Source organism: Poecilia formosa, unplaced genomic scaffold (genome assembly GCF_000485575.1).
Source record: "Poecilia formosa unplaced genomic scaffold, Poecilia_formosa-5.1.2 Scaffold135, whole genome shotgun sequence".
In the NCBI taxonomy this organism is placed as follows: domain Eukaryota; kingdom Metazoa; phylum Chordata; class Actinopteri; order Cyprinodontiformes; family Poeciliidae; genus Poecilia; species Poecilia formosa.
The window spans coordinates 477,607-497,558 of record NW_006800074.1 but is presented as its reverse complement, the minus strand read 5'-3'; the positions used below and the strand labels follow the sequence as shown (position 1 = coordinate 497,558).

General features: G+C 37.7%; 1 protein-coding gene across 11 annotated transcripts in view; it reads left to right on the top strand.

Moving 5' to 3' along the window:
- The first annotated feature begins 1,043 nt into the window (after positions 1 to 1,043).
- The window catches only part of LOC103145049 (membrane-associated guanylate kinase, WW and PDZ domain-containing protein 1-like), a 98,582-nt gene continuing 79,673 nt past the window's right edge, over positions 1,044 to 19,952 (top strand). For 6 of the 11 annotated variants that reach the window (XM_007562297.2, XM_007562296.2, XM_016676525.1 and 3 more), the window contains exon 1: positions 1,048 to 1,641. In XM_007562297.2, the coding sequence (XP_007562359.1) occupies positions 1,344 to 1,641 (298 nt within the window). In that variant the 5' untranslated portion in view covers positions 1,048 to 1,343. Of the gene's footprint in view, positions 1,642 to 19,952 lie in introns of all 11 variants that reach the window. The other 5 variants (XM_016676530.1, XM_016676529.1, XM_016676531.1 and 2 more) reach the window with 3 other exon arrangements.

Genomic DNA, 19,952 nt, shown 5'->3' with positions numbered 1-19,952 from the left:
TTGAGTGTTCAAAGTTGTTGCTGTGCTTCTGACCATTTCTTTGTTCCAGAGCGTATGATTCTGCTGAAAAGGCCACATGTCAACAAACAGTATTTCCTTGATAGGGCGTACATTATCTGCAACAATGTTTATTTATCTGGTACACATGTTACATCCTGGCAATATGTGCAAATACACTCGGCCATCTACATGGTTTAAAAGAAAATCTGTTCAGTTGGTCCAGATCAGATTCTTCCCAGTTCATTTATTTAGTAAAGCATATTAAAGGATTTCTATTCTATTCGTTTGGTTCTATTTAAAAACTCTGAAAACGATCCTCTTGCTGCCTAACATACACCACCAAAAACAATTACCAAGATAAAGATGATATGTGCTAATTAGTTCAGCTGCCGTAATGTTATACCTGATTGGTGTGCCTTTTGGATAATAAAAGGAATGCTATCAGTAAAATCCATTTNAAACCCAATTTAGAAATTATCTTAAAAATATTCATAATTTAGAGTTCCACCCCGGGATCCCCTGGATGTTCTCTGAAGCTTATCTTTCCCGGATGAAAAGTAATTGTTGTTTATGACTCACTTCATGACGGTGCTGGACTAAATGGGCGGGTTTGGAGTTTGCACCTTAGCAACCTCCATAAAGCAACAGCTCGCGCGCACGGAGGAAGGCGCTTGGTGTCCGCGTTTCCATATTTTGCGGGTCAGGACAACAGCCTGCCGGAGTTCCCGTAGGATTAAACGCACGGATCGCAGTAATCCGCCCTGAAACGAGCGCTGGCCGGCGGGAGGAGCTTCAGGACCCGGCAGGTTTGGGGTTGGCTTGGAGTTTTCCTCGTGGAGTCTTAGCGTGACGCATGCGCCTTCCCCCTCCTTGTTTCTCCATCCCCACCGCACTGAGGGCACTTGAAGCGTTACCTGCTTAAAGGCGCCGCTGGCTGTCATACACAGAAGCTTAGTGATAGAGGTTCTTTCCTCATCTCCCCCTAAAACAGAAAGTTTTAAAAGGAAAACAAACATTGCGTTATACTAATGAAAGAGGCGGAACTGTGAGATAAATCTAGAAATAATTCTACGGGGAGGGATTAGATCCAATTACGAGGAATAAGAGCGTGTGCTGCTGCTAAAGATGCGGAAACTACAGAAGCTGTCGAAGTCTGGATTTTGATCCATGCGGGTTGTATTCGTGAGCGAGGAGCAGCATGTCCAAGTTTAAGAGTAAACATGTTCGAAGTTGGACTCAAAGGACATGAAGTTTTTTTGCGTGGGATGTCCTCCGTGCTATGAATCGACTCATTCTCTTTCCACTCCTCGGGATTTACCGGTTTTCTTTGGAGCCTAACCACCATGTCAAAAGTCATTCAGAAAAAGAACCACTGGATAACAAAAGTGAACGAGTGCGCGGTCATCCGGGACGAGAATGGGGAGCTGAATGTGGAGCTGCACGGTGGAGCGGAGAATGGAGAGTTTGCATACATTGGACAGATCAGAGAGGATGCTGTGGTTTATCAGGACGGGAAACTGTCTGAGGGAGAACTGCTTCTTGAAGTTGAGGGGCTGTCAGTGTCTGGATTACCTCTTTATGACATCTACACTGTAATCAACTGCTGCAAAGGACCTGTCAGGTTAAAAACTGTTCGACAAGGTAAGTCCTGACGTAAAAGTCACCGGCATGAATCCAGGGACGCCTCCAGAAAGTTTTGATGGGGACCAAATCTTGTAAATCAAAAGCCACCTAGGATTTAGGAAGCATATGTTTCATATATTGCTTATAATCTCTGTCGAGGGTGGGCAACTCCAGGGTTTGAGGGTCAGTCTCCTGCAATTTTTAGATGTATCTCTACTTCAATACACCTGTCAAATAATGAGGTTATTAACAGGACTCTGGAAAACTTGACTGCACTTAGGAGGTGATTCAGCTGTTTCATTCAAGTGTGTTGGACCGACATCTAGGAGATGCAGGACACCTGCCTTTGAGGACCAGCATTGCCCACCCTTGATCTAGGTCCTACTTAAAACAACAAAGAAAAAAAATAAAAATAAAAAATCAATCTATCTGTTTTTACATAACTTTTGAAAACTCTTCTTCTTCAAATGTCTTCAAGGAGGTAGCACATGGTAGGTAATTTTCCCTTCCATGGCCATAATCAAGAAATGGTAATAAAAAAACAGCACTAAAAACTTCCCAGAATGTGGCCTAAAGTTCCCAATTAATGATGATGTTATGTCTGGAGTGCTGATATCTGGCATCATTGCATAACACAATGTCCAGCCAAGAGGACATGAGTGATCACAAAGTCTAAAGCTCAAATTTAAGAGATTTATACAATTTGTTTGAGATCTAATAAATTGGCACCATATGGAGGGATTTAAAAGTGCTTTGTGACAAGCCAGTCATTCCTGTGAATCACAAAGTTGCAAGTAACAAAACTTGCAAGTTGCAATAAAAACTATAATTTGTTGCACTTCGATTTTGCAGCATTCAACTACTTCTCTATTTCAGCTGAACATTGTTACAAGAATGTGCAGAGACATGCACAAGCATAACTCTTTAAATCAGAATAGGCTGCTTTATGTTAAGAGCCATGGAGTAGCTATGTAAGACTCACTTTTTTCCACATAACAAGTCTGTTTCACTGGTGAGTGTCTAACTGCACTACAGTAATGTCACAGACAGAACAATTTTCTGAAGACATCTGTGCAGTCACTTAAACTTTTACAGTTAATTTCAATCAGCAGACACATTAAGCTAATGCCAAAGACATTGGAAATGTAAGACAAAAGAAAATACTGATCTACTTTTGGATTGCACCTAAAACAATCACTTATCTTCATTTGACTCAGACACAGAGGAAAAAATAGTAGCTAAAACTACTTATTGTCACAAAACATTCCTGGGGAATGGCTACAAAGGAAGGTTACCGTCTTAATGCAAACTGCTGATACTAGCATGCCATTAAGCTTAATATTCCTGTATTATTTTGTATTCTTAGGACAAAAATGTATCAAATGAAAGTATGAAAGAGAAGCCAACATCCTTCTCTTTCATAAGGAGAGAGAAGGATTTCCTTATGAAAGGAGCTCATTGATGTTTTCTGTCGGGTAGGAGTGAGGTATAAGTTTTTACTTAGTTGCTGTTCTGCTGCCAAGAAGCATAACCATTTCACATATTCCTGTTGAAATTATTTTTTGTAGCAATCTGCTCTGTGAATCCCATGACAGACTTCCAGATGTTACTGACTCTACATCATCATACATTTTTGGTTGTAACATCTTGTATTAGTTGCTTTTAGTTTATTTGTTCTAGTGCACTTGCAAATCCTCATTCTCTTGCTTCATCCTAATTTGTAGCATTGCATCTAAATGAATTGTATCTCTTGCAATTCATTGCTCTTCCTGGCCCAGAGGCAGTCACACATAATAGCTGTGAAATCCTTAGGGAATATGTTTTTTGGTTGCGTTGTTGCAAATAGCACAGCATTGTAATTTACAAACTGTTTATGGTGTGAGTGAAGCAGAGAAGTGCTACTGCTGCTGCTCCTCCCTCCATGGCAGCCTGGAGTAAATAAGCTTTGACATGAAGCTGCTCTGACAGTCATCCTGCCCTCATTTGTTCAACATTGCCAAATCCACAGTGGGTCGTACTTAAAGGGTTACAGCTTAGACCGCTTACTCCATTATTAAAGCAATAATTGTGTCGAAGCAATTCACCGCAGTGATTTGTGATTTAAGACAGACCATGGGTATCTGGAAATTTCCTTGCCAGTGGCTGACAGCATGTTACAGAATATGTGTTTTTTGTGCAGTTTGTGTCATTTGGACCAAAAGCTTTAATCTTATTTTCTGGTGTTGCATGCGTTTCGAAGTATCAGTCAATTTTAGTGACATCTATGAATGTTGTCTTCAATAGATGGCCTGCTCAGAGCTGGGTTTTGCTTGGAACTTTTAACTTTTTTTGTTTTTGCTGCATGATGTGAGGGTAAACTGTTGCCCATCACAGCAAGACACGTCTAACTGGGGGTAGTTATTATTGTGCAGTTCCTGCTTGTGTATTGAGGCAGCTTGACCTATTGCTTCCAGCCTGCTGCATGTGCATCTGTCTGTTAGATGCCCAGAGGGAGAGCAACACAGCCTTAAAGATACTATCCTGTGGTCTATGTGTGCCTTTTTTTCCACTAGAAAAATGTGCACTGATTGTAAAACACAGTGTGGTAAGGAAGTGTGGGTTTCCACTGCACAATTTTATAAACATATAGTTGTTAAAAAAGCGCTCTGAAGAAAAAGATTAAAACATTTTCTTTGTGTGTATTTGGGTCAGTTGCATCACAAAAGGGTCAAAGATTGTGCCAACAATCTGCTGTTGGTAAATGTTATAGCGGAGAAGAGATTTCTGAGAGATCTGAAACATTCAAGTTGTTTTTCAGTTGCAAGGGCTTCAGCGTTATGTGATTTGAACCAGAGTTGACTCCAATGAACCTTGAACCAAAATGGATTTTCTTCTGTGTGGTGATGTCGTGATCTGTCAAACTGTCTTGTGTCATTTTGTTAGTTCTGTATGCGAAGTGGATTACTGTTTGCTATGGACTGATATTGCTCTTCTTTTTCTCTAGTCCCCTCGCATCCTTTCTCTTTTTGTTCTGCATCAATTTGGTAAAATTTCCCTCAGCTCCTCAATTTGCTTCTCATACAGCTGCAGCACACACCTCTTACTCATCTAAGAAAGGCTGAAGAAGTTGAGAAAAGTATAACATTCCAATAGTGTTACTTAATAATAATGTAACTAAGTTAACCCCCGTATTCAACTAAGTAGTAAGAGGCTTTTAGTAATTGTTTTGTCTATGTTTTTGCAAGAAATTAAGTATTTTTATATTTTTTTTTCAAAGAATCAAGTCGGAAGTGCTTGCTTGCAAGAACCGAGCCACATGTTGCCTTTTCTGTAAATTGTTTTGTTTTTGAACTAAGAAGGCATCGACAAATACAATAGAAATTTAAATGGAAACTAACTCATATTTAATACTGACCCTATAAATGGCATAAAGGGTAGACAGATGTATTTTTTGTCAGCAGTTTTATTGCATAGCACATGGAACACAGGATAGCCACCTATCAGAGGCCCTTTATATTGCAGTTAGGGCTGTGAATTAATATTTTGTGTTTCTTAACCATTCCTCCTCAGTATTCAGTACATTATGTGCATTCCAGTTATCAGTTTTCCCCTCAGTTCTGTTGGTTGTATTTGGTTTGGGTTTCTAGCAACCAAAAAATCAAGGCAAGTGAAGCAGAAATGCACAGTGACACTGTAGATCTGTATCTGTTTATTTCTCCAGTTTTAATTTTTAATTCTTATTCAGTTTTGTTCATATCTATGGATTTGTAACTCTCTCTCTCCCAGTTATTTTCATAATGTTTTTCTGAAGACGTGGGTGGTACTGCATGTCTGCAGGAAACAATGCTGTCGCTTAAAAGTATCTTACTTGAAAGCATTAACATGTCTATATGCTTTCATTCAAATTTGGTGGAAACAATTTTGTAAGATTTGTGATAACGAGAGTTCAACTGCTTTAAGGCAGAAGCCTCCATAAGGAAGGCAAAATTTGATTAAAAAAATGTCAAAATACAGGGATAAAACAAGAAAAATACAAATCTAAAAGAACAACGTATTTAAAACAAATTGAATTAGTCTCCTTATGGATAATATGATTTTTGGGAGTTGATATTTGTTCATGACTGTGGACTTCATCTCGATTAAATCTGAATGTCACAACAAGTTACCAGGACAAACAGAAAAACAGATGAAGGTAATCTGTTTTATCAGTGATGACCTTTATTTAAAGGGAGTTTGATTATTTATATGCTGGAAAGTCTGTTGAACAGCTTTACTGCTTAAGCTTTCTGTTTTCAGTATTTCACTGGTGTGTTGTACTTATTCAAATTGAATTTCTCACAGGAACCTTTGCTGTGTTTGATAAGGCAAGCAGTGCCTCCTATGGTGGAAAATCATTAACCACGTTATATAACTGCTGTTTACAGTCAGTGCAACATCTTTGTCTTTGTATGTCATGGCCACAAAGAATATTTGACCTCTGGAACTGAAGTTTCGCCACCTGTCCCCAAAACGTCGAACTAACACTGTTGCATGATTGTACCATTTATCCAGACCAAGCTAGTAGCATTGTTTTAAGTTAGTATCCACTTGCAGTTGTCTAAATATTCTTTCCTTCAACTGAAAACCTTCCCAAGAAAGCAGCAAAGCTCTGAGCAGTGACATAAAGGATATCCTTGTCCATCTGTCATCAGTTTCTTGCATGAGTCAGCAGATTTTCCTTCTCTAATTAAAGGAGGGGGATATGCTTTGACTGTATGAGCGGCTCACAAGACCTCCTTTGTGCTTGGCAATCTGCGAGGCTCCCATGCACAACCAGGAAGGGTTTAACTATCCAAGCCGTCCCAGACCAGATGACAGATCGGCGAGACTGATGTGATTGCTATCCTTTCTTTTCCAAACAGATGTGGCTCATGTTACATTGGCCTGCACCACTTGACTGCTGTAGGTGTAAATGGTATCAGTGTGTGCAAGTAGGCCGCTTAGTGCTGTGGTGCCTCACAGGTGTGTTTCTTCGGAAGATAAATGCAGACTGGAAAGCGACGTAGAATTGTGTGGCCTTGTTGTACTGACTTTAATATTTTGAGATTTGCTGCATGTTTGTAGTTTGACCACATATTCAGATTGGTTGCATAGTTGTGACTTTGATTATATATAGAGAAAATAGGATAGTTCTGCCACCTGATCGGTTTATGGATTTTATGTTGAAGTCTTCTGTTCAGGATTCAGACTCCATTTTTTATACCTTCTGAAACAAATTGCTTTGAATATGGGGTGTGAGTTATCGACAAAAATGAATGACTATTATAACTCAAATCTTCAAAGATTTTTTGGTGCAATGGCAGTTTCTGACACATACAATATTTTCTTTTCTGTCACTAGGACACTCCTCTAGGAATGGACTGCTGTGAGATTCTCTAGAAAAAAAAATACATTGCGTAAAAACATGGTCTTTTATTGCTTATTTTGGGAAAACATAAAAATTAAATACAAACGTAAAGAAATTTTTAATGGCTAACTTAAAATATGATAGAATATCTTCTGCCACATTTAATCAAATCATTTTTATTGTATTCACACAGGCCAAATTCATGACAGTCAGGTTAAACTCCAAAGAGGGAGTGTTATGAAGCATGTTGACTCTTTTTCTTTATCATGATTAAATCAGTTTCAGGTGAAACTTTTATTATTGCCTTTGACGTTTTGTGGTTTTTATTGAGGTGTGCAGCAGGTAGCATTCCATGGTGCATATACTTATTGACATAAACAGTGTGTGCTCTTAAAACTGAAAGGTCTCACAAAAATGTAAAAACATGTAAGTTTGAAAAGATCCACTGTTGAAACTTTTCTTTAGTCATTAAATTACTTTGGAAACTTCCATCCAGGAGTTTTTCTCTTCTTTGTGACAAATAGATGATTTGACATCCTGAGTCCCGCCTTGAACCCAAACTCAAATAAAGGAAACCAGGCCAGCTCTTTGCATACCGTGGATTCCTGAGAGTTGGGGCGTTCACTGATGATACAGAGTAGAATTTACACAAACAATCCTTGGTTGTGTCTGCCTTTTCCCCTTACTCATGCCACAATTTTCTTGGTTTTTGTCATCTTCCTTACTCCTAGGGGAGAGGTTTGAGAATCGATTCTTAACAACATCCCTTTAATAATTCAAGATTTTAGGAGTGTACGCATTTATCCTGCTAAGGGCGACTCAAAGTGCACCCCAACCTTGGGGTCACTAAAAAGCTGACCCTGAAGGGAAGGAATTAATCATTAATAGGATTATTGACATATGGGAAAAATAGATTTGTTATTGCTGTTAATAATAATAATCAAATGCTAACATTAATTTTGTCTAAAGTTAAGATGTAAGGAACTGAGAAATGATCTGTTTTAACTAAGTTTTTCAGTTGCCTAGGAACATTTCTCTCAAGCCTGCCTAATATTTAACAATGAGGTTCCTATATAGAGTCTGGGTTTTATGTAAGGATGCATGTTGCTCAGTGGAATCATTAGCTGAATATTTTCCATGGAGATCTTGCATCATTGTATCATCATTGTATTTAATGCAAGAAAATAATTGGGGTGGCTCTCAGTGGATAAAATGAAAACAGAGTCAAGAAAATTCCACTTGGACTTTGAAAGGTGACACAAGTCTAATTTTATTTTGACTGGTTGTAATGATCTGTAGTTAAAGCTATAGAGATATAGTTTCAATTATTTTAGTGTTTTCAGACTAGATAAATTTGAGTGATATATGCAATTTCTTCCAGGTGTTCTTATGTTAAATCAGTAGCTTTGGGGGGGGGGGGGTGTTTTTGAGTTAAATAAGGCAGATTATATGAAAACCTTTTAGATCTTTTCTGTAGCGGACCTGTTCCTGAAAGCATATTAGTCGCCACTGTAACTGCCTGCTTGCAGTTACAGTGCGAGCAGGCAGTAGCTGCCTTGTGACTTGTGTCAAGTCTTTGACACAAGCTGTGTCAAAGACTTGATAAGAATACTACAAGGTTTTTCTCTCTGCTTGCTTAAGTCATGAGATGGGACTAAACAGCCAACTCACAAGATGAGATGATAAATGTTATTTGATTTATCAGGCGAAATGGAATTTCAGCAATGTTGGAAAAACGGTAGACAACTGAACGTTTTACTGTGACTCGGCGGGGATGAAATGAATAATTTACTGAAGTGATTTACACTTATGGACTTACTTCACCTTTGATTACAATAACCAAAGATTCCTCGTGAAAACTGAGAAGATATTGAGTTGCAGTGGAGCCTCAGAAATCAATTTATCTTGGTCTCTGTTCCTCTCTAGGAAAGAACATGTCTGTTTTTTTTTTGTTTGTTTTCTTAAATGCTTGTCAAATAAATTCACCCATGTCCACTCACAATTATAATAAGTCACTTAATGGTCTTCCTCATTTTTGAAGTACATTTTTCAGTGCCTGCATGTTTTAGATGTTTCCCTCATAACTGATTAACAGGGTTTTGCTGCATTGCAATCATCTGAATCAGGAGTGGAGAAGCAGATAAACATCTAAAACAGGCAGGGCAGTGTGCCCTGAGGGCCACGGCTGGGAAAACACTGTTTTAGTAGACCTGAAACTGGAACAAATTGATGGTCTAGGTTAATATTAAACCAGAGTTTACATGCATTTGTTTGCCTGAAGCTGGATTACTTTAGTTGTGCAACTAACAGACCTATTCCTTACAAAAAGCACTGGTCAAATATTTTTAATTTTAAAATGTTCAAGCACTACCCCGGTCCCTGACAAATTTTGAAAACTTACTTCAAAGTGGGCGGAGCCAAGAGACAGGGAGGTGTAAGCGGAGCTGTGGCTTTCCAGATATCTCTAGTGACTTTATATCAGAACGTCAACAACTGACAAATCTAGCGATTTATTTATTTAGTTTTATTTTTTCTGATTTTAGAGACTTTTATGGTGTCAACTCTGTGCGGCTCAACTGCCACCCTGCTTAGTCCTAAGCAAGGCCGTGAGTGCTACTGTGATCTCCTTCTTCCCAAGCACCGCAGTCAGTCTGACAGTTGTCCGTCCTGCAGTATATCGTCGCTGATAGAGCAGAGGAGACCCCTCTTCACAATGCAAATAGTTCACATATTTGTGAAGCTGAGCAATTCTATCTATCAATGCTCACCTTGACCATGCTCATATTCCAACTCCTGGTTGGCCTCTGGGTTCTGTTGTTTCTGAGAGGCTTTTATACTCGAACTGTGTGACAAACACTGTACTGTATGAGATAAAGCCATGCCATTTTAAGCAATAGGAGAATTCAACTGCTAACTAAACAACTTTACATAAAAAAAAATATAAAAATTCGTACAGAACATACATCTGTGGTATACATATAGATAGAAACCTACATAGATGGCTTATAAGTAAAAAAATAAAAAGTAAAAGTTGATTTGGAGGGTTAGGGTAGTTACACTGTAAAGTCTATTCTCTGAGCTACAGGGAGTAAGTGTAAGGTCTTCAGAACTGGAATGATGCCCTCTATTTTCCTAGTTTTATTGAGAACGTGAGCAGTTTTCTGGACCAACTGCAGCTGTCTGATTGAAGACTGATATTCAACAAACGTATTCATGTGAAACATTCTGAACTAGTGAGATCTTGGAAGTGCAGCTTCCAGAGGCTTTTAAACTTCTTCATGTGCAATATTTTGGTGTTGAAAGAATATTAAGAATACTCGCAAGTCACTAGCTATAAATAGTCATGCAAATCTCAAACTTCCTAATGTCTCACATCTGGAGAACATTTCAGATCATTACAGACTTCCTCTTATACATATTAATCATAATTCCAGTTTTAGTTTGGGTCTTTTGTAGTGGTTTTCAGGCACCTTATCAAGAATATAAAAGTGTTCTCACAAGCTTCATACGGTTTTTTAAAGTAATTTTGTCTTATTAATCCTCATCAGACTGCGCTCATTATATGAGCATAAAATGTTCACATAAGGATTTCTCATCTCTAGCTATACCTCCTACTCTTAGCTTCTAAATCTTGACATTTGTAGGTTACTCATAAGCTCTTAAGGCTGACCCGACCTGGAGGGATCTAACGGTATGTAAAACATTTTATGCACCATCATCAGCTGATATTCTGAGACTAATGTTTACACTGCCTGCTGTTTAATCTGTAAGCATGCTTACTGTATGTAAAACATTCGGCTGTTACAACCCAGCTTCAGCCAGTGTGTTAATGTTGCTAATGTCATACAACGGTGCAGTAAGGGCTACAGAAAAGCCACTTTACTTTTACTTATCCCTTGTTGTTCTTACACAGCACACCACTCATGCTGTTAAAAGTGCATGAGGCTGTGAAGACTTTCTATTGGCAGGACATGGCTTGTTAATATTTAATGAGTTGCCAGGCTGTTGCTACAGCGCTGCAAGAGATTAATTTGCTCAGACTGTAAAAGCCTCTAATGTCTACATTTCTCTGGCAGGATCACGGCTTACTTTATGGAGAAAAAAAAATAGCAGGGAAGCAGAGGATGAAAAGAAAGTCTAGCATGAGGAGGAAATGCTGTAATAAATACACATAAAGTTGGAGATGAAATTTAGGGGCATGATGCGATCTGACATGAGGCACTTTTGTTCTGGAACATCCTCGGAGAACTGTTAGTCATATCTGCTCCAGTACACAAAGCTTAGGTTGTGATTTGGTTTTGTAAACACTGGTCAGGTTAGAACTGCGCAGGGGGACATTAAAGCATTTCTAGTGCAGATAAATTAACTACTGATCTTTAATGTGGCCATAAAAGTCTGATTCCATTTTGACTGCTTTTATATAACATAGGTAGATACTATGTTGTAAAATAGTATATTATTAAATAGTTTGTTGATGATGTTGCAAGATAAAATGTAGTTTAATATGTTATTTTCTTCTGTTGCTTTTAAGCATGGTGTCCTTGTGAACTATGGAGGCAAACGTTCTGTTTCAGGTTGTGAAATTGTGATATTATTATTATTAGTATTCATACTACTAAAAACAATTAATTTAATTCAGATAGACTGATCAGGCAAAACTTGATGACCTCCACTACTCCAGTGGGCGGTCTCTGTTTTGTTGCTGAAACCAACCAGATCTGTCAAGATTTGGACCCCCACGAGTTTCCAGAAGATGTGCTGTGGTATTTGGCGCCAAGATGTTTGCCACCTTTTTTAAGCATTTTAAATTCTGTAAAATGAGACGTGTCCTCCATGGATCTGACTTGCCTGTCCCACATACGGTCAGTGTGTTTGAGTGTTCAAAGTTGTTGCTGTGCTTCTGACCATTTCTTTGTTCCAGAGCGTATGATTCTGCTGAAAAGGCCACATGTCAACAAACAGTATTTCCTTGATAGGGCGTACATTATCTGCAACAATGTTTATTTATCTGGTACACATGTTACATCCTGGCAATATGTGCAAATACACTCGGCCATCTACATGGTTTAAAAGAAAATCTGTTCAGTTGGTCCAGATCAGATTCTTCCCAGTTCATTTATTTAGTAAAGCATATTAAAGGATTTCTATTCTATTCGTTTGGTTCTATTTAAAAACTCTGAAAACTATCCTCTTGCTGCCTAACATACACCACCAAAAACAATTACCAAGATAAAGATGATATGTGCTAATTAGTTCAGCTGCCGTAATGTTATACCTGATTGGTGTGCCTTTTGGATAATAAAAGGAATGCTATCAGTAAAATCCATTTCAAATTTTATTGAGGGTTTTATTGAGTTTTGCTTTCAAATGGATATGATAATTGTGATCCGAGAGAAATAAGTGTTGAGTTAATGACTAAAACAGTTTTAAAGGAACATAAAATAGACTAGTTTGTTGAGAAGTGAAAAAAAAAAACAAAACAGTTAAGTGAACTGTGATACAAAAACGTTCTTAGTAAAATTTAGATGGAAAGGTGAATGACCTGTTGATTGGCTCTACCTACAAACAAACACTAAATCCTTTTTTTTGTACGTCATCTAAAAATAAATGGTGGATTCAACTTTATGTCTACCTCACAGTTAACTTACATGGGCTTCCACTTGTTTAAAATAGCATAGTGAAACAGCGATTGTGCTGCACAGTCCAGGCCAGATAGTACTGCTGATTGAAGACCATAAAATCAGTTGGAGACCTGAGAGAAAAAAAAAAAAATCAATCATTTTTCAAATTAATCATTGTATTAGCATTGACAGGTTGCTAACAAAGTGTATTTAGTCTGGTGGATATTTGATCAAATTGTTGTTATGGTAACCTATCTGTTCAAGTGAAGAATAATGTTTAACAGTTTATGTTTGTCTGCACTGATGCTTCTCATTAGGATGTTTTCCCATCAGAGCTCGGTCATTATTAAACCCACAACCCACAACCTTCATTGTCAGTAATTTAGCTTGGTCAGCTCTTCCTTCCTCAGGGTTAATGGCCAGGCTATGTTACCCTCACTGTTGTGTTATAACCTTTTAGGACACGTATCTTTTCTCATTCAATTTACCTCCTTTTTCATTCTCTTCTATTCCCACATCTGGTGCATCTTAAATAAAATATTATGAATTGTTTAATCACTTCTTTGTTTTGTTTCCAATTGTGAAAAAATACATAATTACAAATTACAACACACCTGATTTAAATGGTGGAATTAAACCAGTGTGCCACAAATTCAAATGAAATGTTGCTGTAACTCATATTATGCAATTTTCTCCAAAAAGCTGTAGATTCTGAAATCTGTGGACAGGAATGATTTCCTATAGCAGCCTGTATTACAGTGAATCTGTAGAAGCCTCTGATTGAAGACTTTGTCTTGTTGTATAACAGTGTCGTGAAGTGACGCACAGGGTTGTGCCGGATTCTCTTGATTTCATGAAGAATCAGTTTTTTTGGACAATTATCTCCAGATGTTAAAGAATAGTCGCTAGAACAGAACCGGACTTTATCAGGTTGCTTAAGTCCCTGGCTCTGATGCTGCTGCTCCGACAGATGATGGGGAAAAGAGATTGCACTCTTCACAGCAGAATGATAGAAAATCTGCATCTTGCTGCTGCAAACACTTTTTCTCCTGTGGTAGAAATAGTGTTTGACCTAACCCTTTTTATCTTGAAATCTATCATCTCCTTTAATGATACAAAACAATATGTATTGTTTTGTTCATTTTTAAGAAAAAATCCTTCACTGACAATTATAGTTTGAAGCTGATGCATTGTTTCTAAAACAAGATGTTATTTTATTGAATTAATAATTATATTAAAATAGTTTTTTTTTTATAAATCCTCTTTTAAACCCTTGTGTAAGTTATGTTTGTAGTGCTGCTAACAAAAAAAAAATGTACATATATATATACACACACACACATATATGTAGTATAGGAGCCAACTTTGGAAATGCAGAATCTTTTCCCCTTTTTCACTTTAAACGTGGTGAAAAAGTGAAATCCCACCACAGGACTGATGACTGAACAGGTGAAGACAAGCGGTCAAATTCCCTTATTAACTCTGTGTAACAGTGTGTTTGGGATTTGTCCCAGTGCCCACATTGGCTCCTCTATTCTAGGTAATAAATTTGCAGGTTTCGTCAGATGGAAGAAAGCCTTATCTAAATCAAAGCAGCTTTGCAGGAACCACCTTTCCCCATTTGTTATTCTCGTCACTGTTAAGATATTTGAAGTCTGCTCCATTTCTGGTGTTCTCAATTAGCCACAGTGTGTAAGGAAAGAAGATCCCAGCACTGAATGACTGAGGTGGTGTAAAGAGGTTTAAAGACCAGCGGTGTTTTGCAGCTGTTTCAGTCAAACGTACATCTATGTATTTTAAAATACAGAGGAAATATAAAGAATGCATCTCTCAGCAAAATCCATGTGTTTGGTATCTTAGCAAGGATCACCCAGAGGATAGTTACTTGTTCACTGGTTCTTTTGTTTTTTGACACTATTACATATTTTAGTTCTGTTTGAACACAGAGCCACATTGCAAAACAGCTTTGAGGTAATAACCTAGTCCAAGTCTAGGTTTAATCTGGTAAATGTAAGAATTGTATACAGCTTCAAAGAGGATGTGATATTTTATTAATACTAGGGCTGCACAATATTAGAAAACGTTGTGATGGCAATAATGTTGGTATCGCAATATCAGTCATGATATGTGAATTTTCTTCTTCTCTTTCTCATCATTACTTCCATCTCTCTGTGACCTTTAGCATTTTGGCAAGTTGTTTTTGTGTCCAGTTGAGTATCTGCTGCCATCACATTCTGTCCAACTATGTTGTGCAGCCTTAATTATTATTTTTATTTGTGTTCATGATAAAATAATAATAATAAAAAAAACATTTTTCCCACAGTTATTTCTGTTAGTGTACATTTTTCTTGTTTCAATCCCCATCACAGAAACATCCTTTGTCAAAGACCAGACTTGACTGCAGGCCGAACTAATGGCTTCTTCCATTGCCTTCTTCCCAGCCCGTCCTTAAACCACAAACTCTGACCCTAATTGAAGCAAGTGGGGCCTTTAGATGATCTTGCTTCTTTTGTGTATTTTAGTAAGCCGACCACTCTTAGGAAAGCTAACCACTGTTCCATGTTGTCTTTGCCTGTGAATAATGGTTCTCATTGAAAACAACCTGGTAGTTTTTTAGATTGTTTTTTCATAACTTACTTCATGTAGTAAAATGTGTTTTATTTAATTGATTCACTATTTGTAAAGGTGTCCTAAAACACTCCAAAGGATGAGAACACATCTCATAAAGATAATCATATCAGTCTAAATTACCGTTCTGGTGATGACCAGTATCTAGCTCTATTTAGGCCTTCGTACAAGCTAAAAGTCTATTTTTTAGTTAATTACTTTAATTAACAGTAGTCATTTTCCATTTCTCACCTGTTGTGGCATAAAGTTACGATAATTAAAACTGCTCTCCTGTAGCTGTTGTTCGTTTTGACTTTTCAAACATCCCTTGTTCAACTGGCTCGACATCTTTGTTGTGCCTTTACATACTCAAACTAAAACAACTTAAACACATCGAGCTCTCTGAAATAGAGAGAAAAAAGGAATAGTAGTATTTTATATTTAGCCCTGTTCCTAATATAGAGATTCAGTCTGAAGTTGTAGATAGTACATCAGTGTGTTTAATCACTACTGTGTCACTACAAATAGAGCATTCTGACCAAAATATCTCCAGATGACTGATTTTTAAAAAGAAGGGCAGGCGCAAAAAAGTATTTTTAGGCAGTGTTAGAAGATGTTGAAAGGTACGTCTCTGTTTCTGCTGTTTGTCAGAGTTACAACTGATATACAGAACATAACCACATGGGATGGGACTGTGGGACATTATGCCTCTGGCTCTTTGGGGGAGGGACTGACCTCGAGCTGCAGTTGTTTATCTGAAGTTTGCAGCATCTGGCTGTTTTGATGGGAGTAGGGGGTCTTGGGGAAGTGGGGACAACACAGAGGACAAGGGCAAAACTTGAAAGAGGGATTATTTAATGGAGAAGAAATTCTGTGTAAAGACTAAACAGCATTTGCATGAAGCATTCTTTTTTATTTTTGTATTATATAGTGCATCTTTTGCATCAGATGGTTTCACTGACATATAAACACATTCAGTTTAGCAGAGTGGATTTAGTTCTTCCTTCAATTTTGATAACAGTAATCTGTGTTACAACCATCTAATGAATAATAACTAACTGTGATGTTGACTTATTTTATCCCAAGGATATCTTATCTTGCAAGGTAAGTTATTTATGTCAGTGAAAATGTTTTTAATACAAGGCGACAATCGTTGCCAATGGGTAAAAAGAATTAAAACATATATAAAAAGAGAGCGAAAATAACAGAAAAAGCAGCACAAACATGGAGCTCTGGACAAGTGTGGTCAGAGATGCAAATTTCACATTATAGTGAAATTTGTGACTGCTCAAATCCCCCCTAAACCTGGTGGCCATCTTAAAGTGTGGTTCAAATTGTCAGGTGCCTTGTTGACATATGCACTAGTTGTACACGTATGCAGGTTAATCTCAATAAAATGTAAAATTGTTGAAAAATTTATTCATTTCAGTAATTCAAATGAAAAAGAGAAACTTGTCTCTTAAACTTCTTGCACACATTGTGATGCCTGTGATTTGCTGTTGGTTCTGTGGTTCAGGGTTTAGTTTCTTCATAGTGTTACTTCTAAACAACAAAAAAGGAACCTCAGTCTTTTTCCTTTCCCACAATTCCCCTTTAACATGCTTGGATAGAGAACTCTGTGATTGACCATCTTCTGTAGTAACAACCTTTTGTGGCTTATTCCCCTTGTGGAAAGTGTCAATCAGTCAGCATTTTCCCAGTGACTGTGTAGGTCTTTTGTGGTGTTCTGGTTTGCTTTGGGGTTTAATTTTGTATTGAATGTTTGGTGAAAAAGTCTGTTTCCTATTGTGCAGCTTCCTTGAGGCTTGTTTATAGTGGTTTCAAGAGGAACAATTTAAAAATAGCACAAGGTAAATGTTTCTGGTTTCAATAAATACACTTTTCCTCTGTTGGATCTTGTCCTGGTTGCTGATTTGAAAATGGCTCAGTAAGCATTGGAAATGATCCATTTATTTTGATGTGTACTGGCGGATCAGGTGGATTTCTTGCTACTGGTATGTAGGATGTAAGGAAGGGGATAATTAATCGGTTTTAACATTCATGTAGCCACAGCTGTAAAAGTATTGGTGAATATAACAAAAGCTTGATGCTACTAAATCCTACAAAAAAAATCTTGTTAAAGCTGCTGTTGCATTTCTTATTTTAGTGCATCTAAACATGTTTTTTGGTGTCAGAATGTTAAAAAAAAATGAAGCTATGTCTGGAATTTAAAACCCTATATATGTAATTTTGTATGTTGTTGGCTGAATACTTCAGAAAACAGAATTTGACACAATGAAATGAGTGAGTTTTCATTTGTGCATACAGAGTGTCTGCATACAGAGTGTCTAATTCACTTACAGTGAAGCCCACATCTCAGTTTTCATCAAAACTGACTGCGGATAGAGTGAAAACACAATACACTGACATCTGGAAAGCAACATAGAGAAGATTGGAGAGAGAATAATAAAAAGACAGGATTCTATTGAGTACAGCTGCACTGATCAGACTTAGGGTGTATCCTGATCCTGCATCTTGACCAATGACTGTCAAACAAATGGTAAACAATCTCATATTTAATGAAGTTAAAACACATCTTGGACAGGTTTCATGTTGTCTCATCTGTTCAAGTTCTGTTGAGAAACTGCTTTCAAATATTTACTAAATCCCTAACAGGAGCCATTTCAACTTCACATGGATCCACAATTTCAGACTTAAGATTAATACACAAAGATATAACGTCTATTCACATTCCTATGATGAACCCATGAAAAAGCAATCATCAGCTTAAAATATATGTTCTTTAAAACGTAGCAAACCACAGATTTCCCTTTGTAGCTTGGAAGACATCTGATATGTCATTAAATGAGGAACACGGGCACAGACCATAAGAGGAGAAAGAACAGTGAGGTCATTTAAGAAGAGAAGGGATCATTATGCTGCTGGAGCAACAATCTGTAATGAGGAGTAGTTGTTACAATAGAATGAAAAATACGATGAGTTTCTGTCTTTATTTTCTACTTTCTACTTCATCTCTTCTCTAAGAATTGCCAAGAATCTTAATAAAAACCTCATCACACTGTAGTTTTCTTGTCTGAGGATTTCATTTTTGTATGAAAACAATACTCCAGAATCTGGTACAGTAAAAAAAACATTGCTTAGCATAATCCTTTTTATTATTCATTTCAGTTTTAGTTATACACATTAGCCCTGTTGGGATCCACAATATAATCCTCACGAGGATGCATTTGCAATTCAGTTCTATCTGTCTGTGCTCCATCTCTTTTAAACTGTATGGAAATGCATAGAAATTATTACCCTCTCTTTCTGCCCAAAGGTTTTTTGGCTTTTTATTTCTAACAATATTGCTTAGTTGGCATTCTAAAATAATGCTTATTTTCTTGAGACAAAATTCAATTTCAACTTCTATTAGGCAGCATGCTAAGGCTCTTCACATGACGGACTGATTTAATAAATTCCCCTTTTGGTCTCTTGTTTGTTAGCTCTCTCCTTGCACGTGGCTCTTTATATCTGATGGATGGCTTCACGTTTCAAACGACTACCTAACCATGGTGTTCCATATCCTGTTATTATAGTTTTAACAACATACAGGCCTCAGATATGCACTACCACTAAACTAGCCTTTTAACTCCGCTGGTTTGTTTGCGAACTGCATTAGCATCATTTAGATCTTCTTCGATCACAACCCACAATTAGCGTCCCCTGTGGACCTATGCTTCCTTTTCCATCCTTCATCCAAATGCATATAAACCATAGCTCAACTGTAATGGGATAATAATCATGTCTCGTGTCTTTATTGTGTTTCATCATATTAGTTAGCTGATGACGACACTTTAAAGCCTAAGGTAGAAGTTTTTCCATAGAGAAGAATTGCTTGGGAAGGGCGAGGTGGATCCCTTCTCCTTGCTTGTGGACGTCGGAACCTCTGAAGAGGAGTGCTTTAATGACAGAAGGGCCTTTTCTGTGTGACAGCCAGGCAGGCAGTGACATTTAACAGAGGCAGCCAGTTAAAAAATGATGGCACTCTCACGCATCAGCTGTAGCTCTATGTTTTCCATCAGTGACAGGAAGGATTCAGCTTGCTGGAAGCTTCAGTGTTCTTGCACGTGTTGACCCTGGGAGAAAAATTAACACAATGGACACTGTAAAAATAGGTCTTTGTTTGCATTTTCTTTGGAAACATGGCGCAAGAGCTGTTTTTCCACACTTTTAAAAGCGATCCCCGTGGCTATAAATTGAGATCCTGTTACAGTATTTGGAAGATGTTGAGTTTGGCATTGCTGTTTTGGACATGAATACGTTTCCTTTTTTTTTGTCTGGTTTAATTTCTGTGTTTGTTTAGGATGGTTTCCAAATTATTCAACCTAGAGGCTTTCGTTGCTTCTTTAAGTGTTTAAAAACTGCACTAGCCTTCTTTGTTCTTGCCTTTCTTTTTTCTTCCTTTAACATTTGGCCTAGTCAGCTTGCAACATGGAGAAAAGAGATTGTACAGCCTGGGTTCCTTTGGATATATTTAGCAATGAACAGATGCAGCGCACTGGAGCGAAACATACTTCCTCCGCTTGCCTTTGTGCATGCTTCTGTCTGTCTGATGATGCTTTTGTCTGTGACTCTTCCATCAAACATGTTTTTCCATCATGCTTTGCTGACACTGACTCAGCAGCACAGTAGAACCGGGTCAGAACTGTCCTGAACATGGCACTGCAACCAGAACCGTTCATAATCTGTTAAAAATA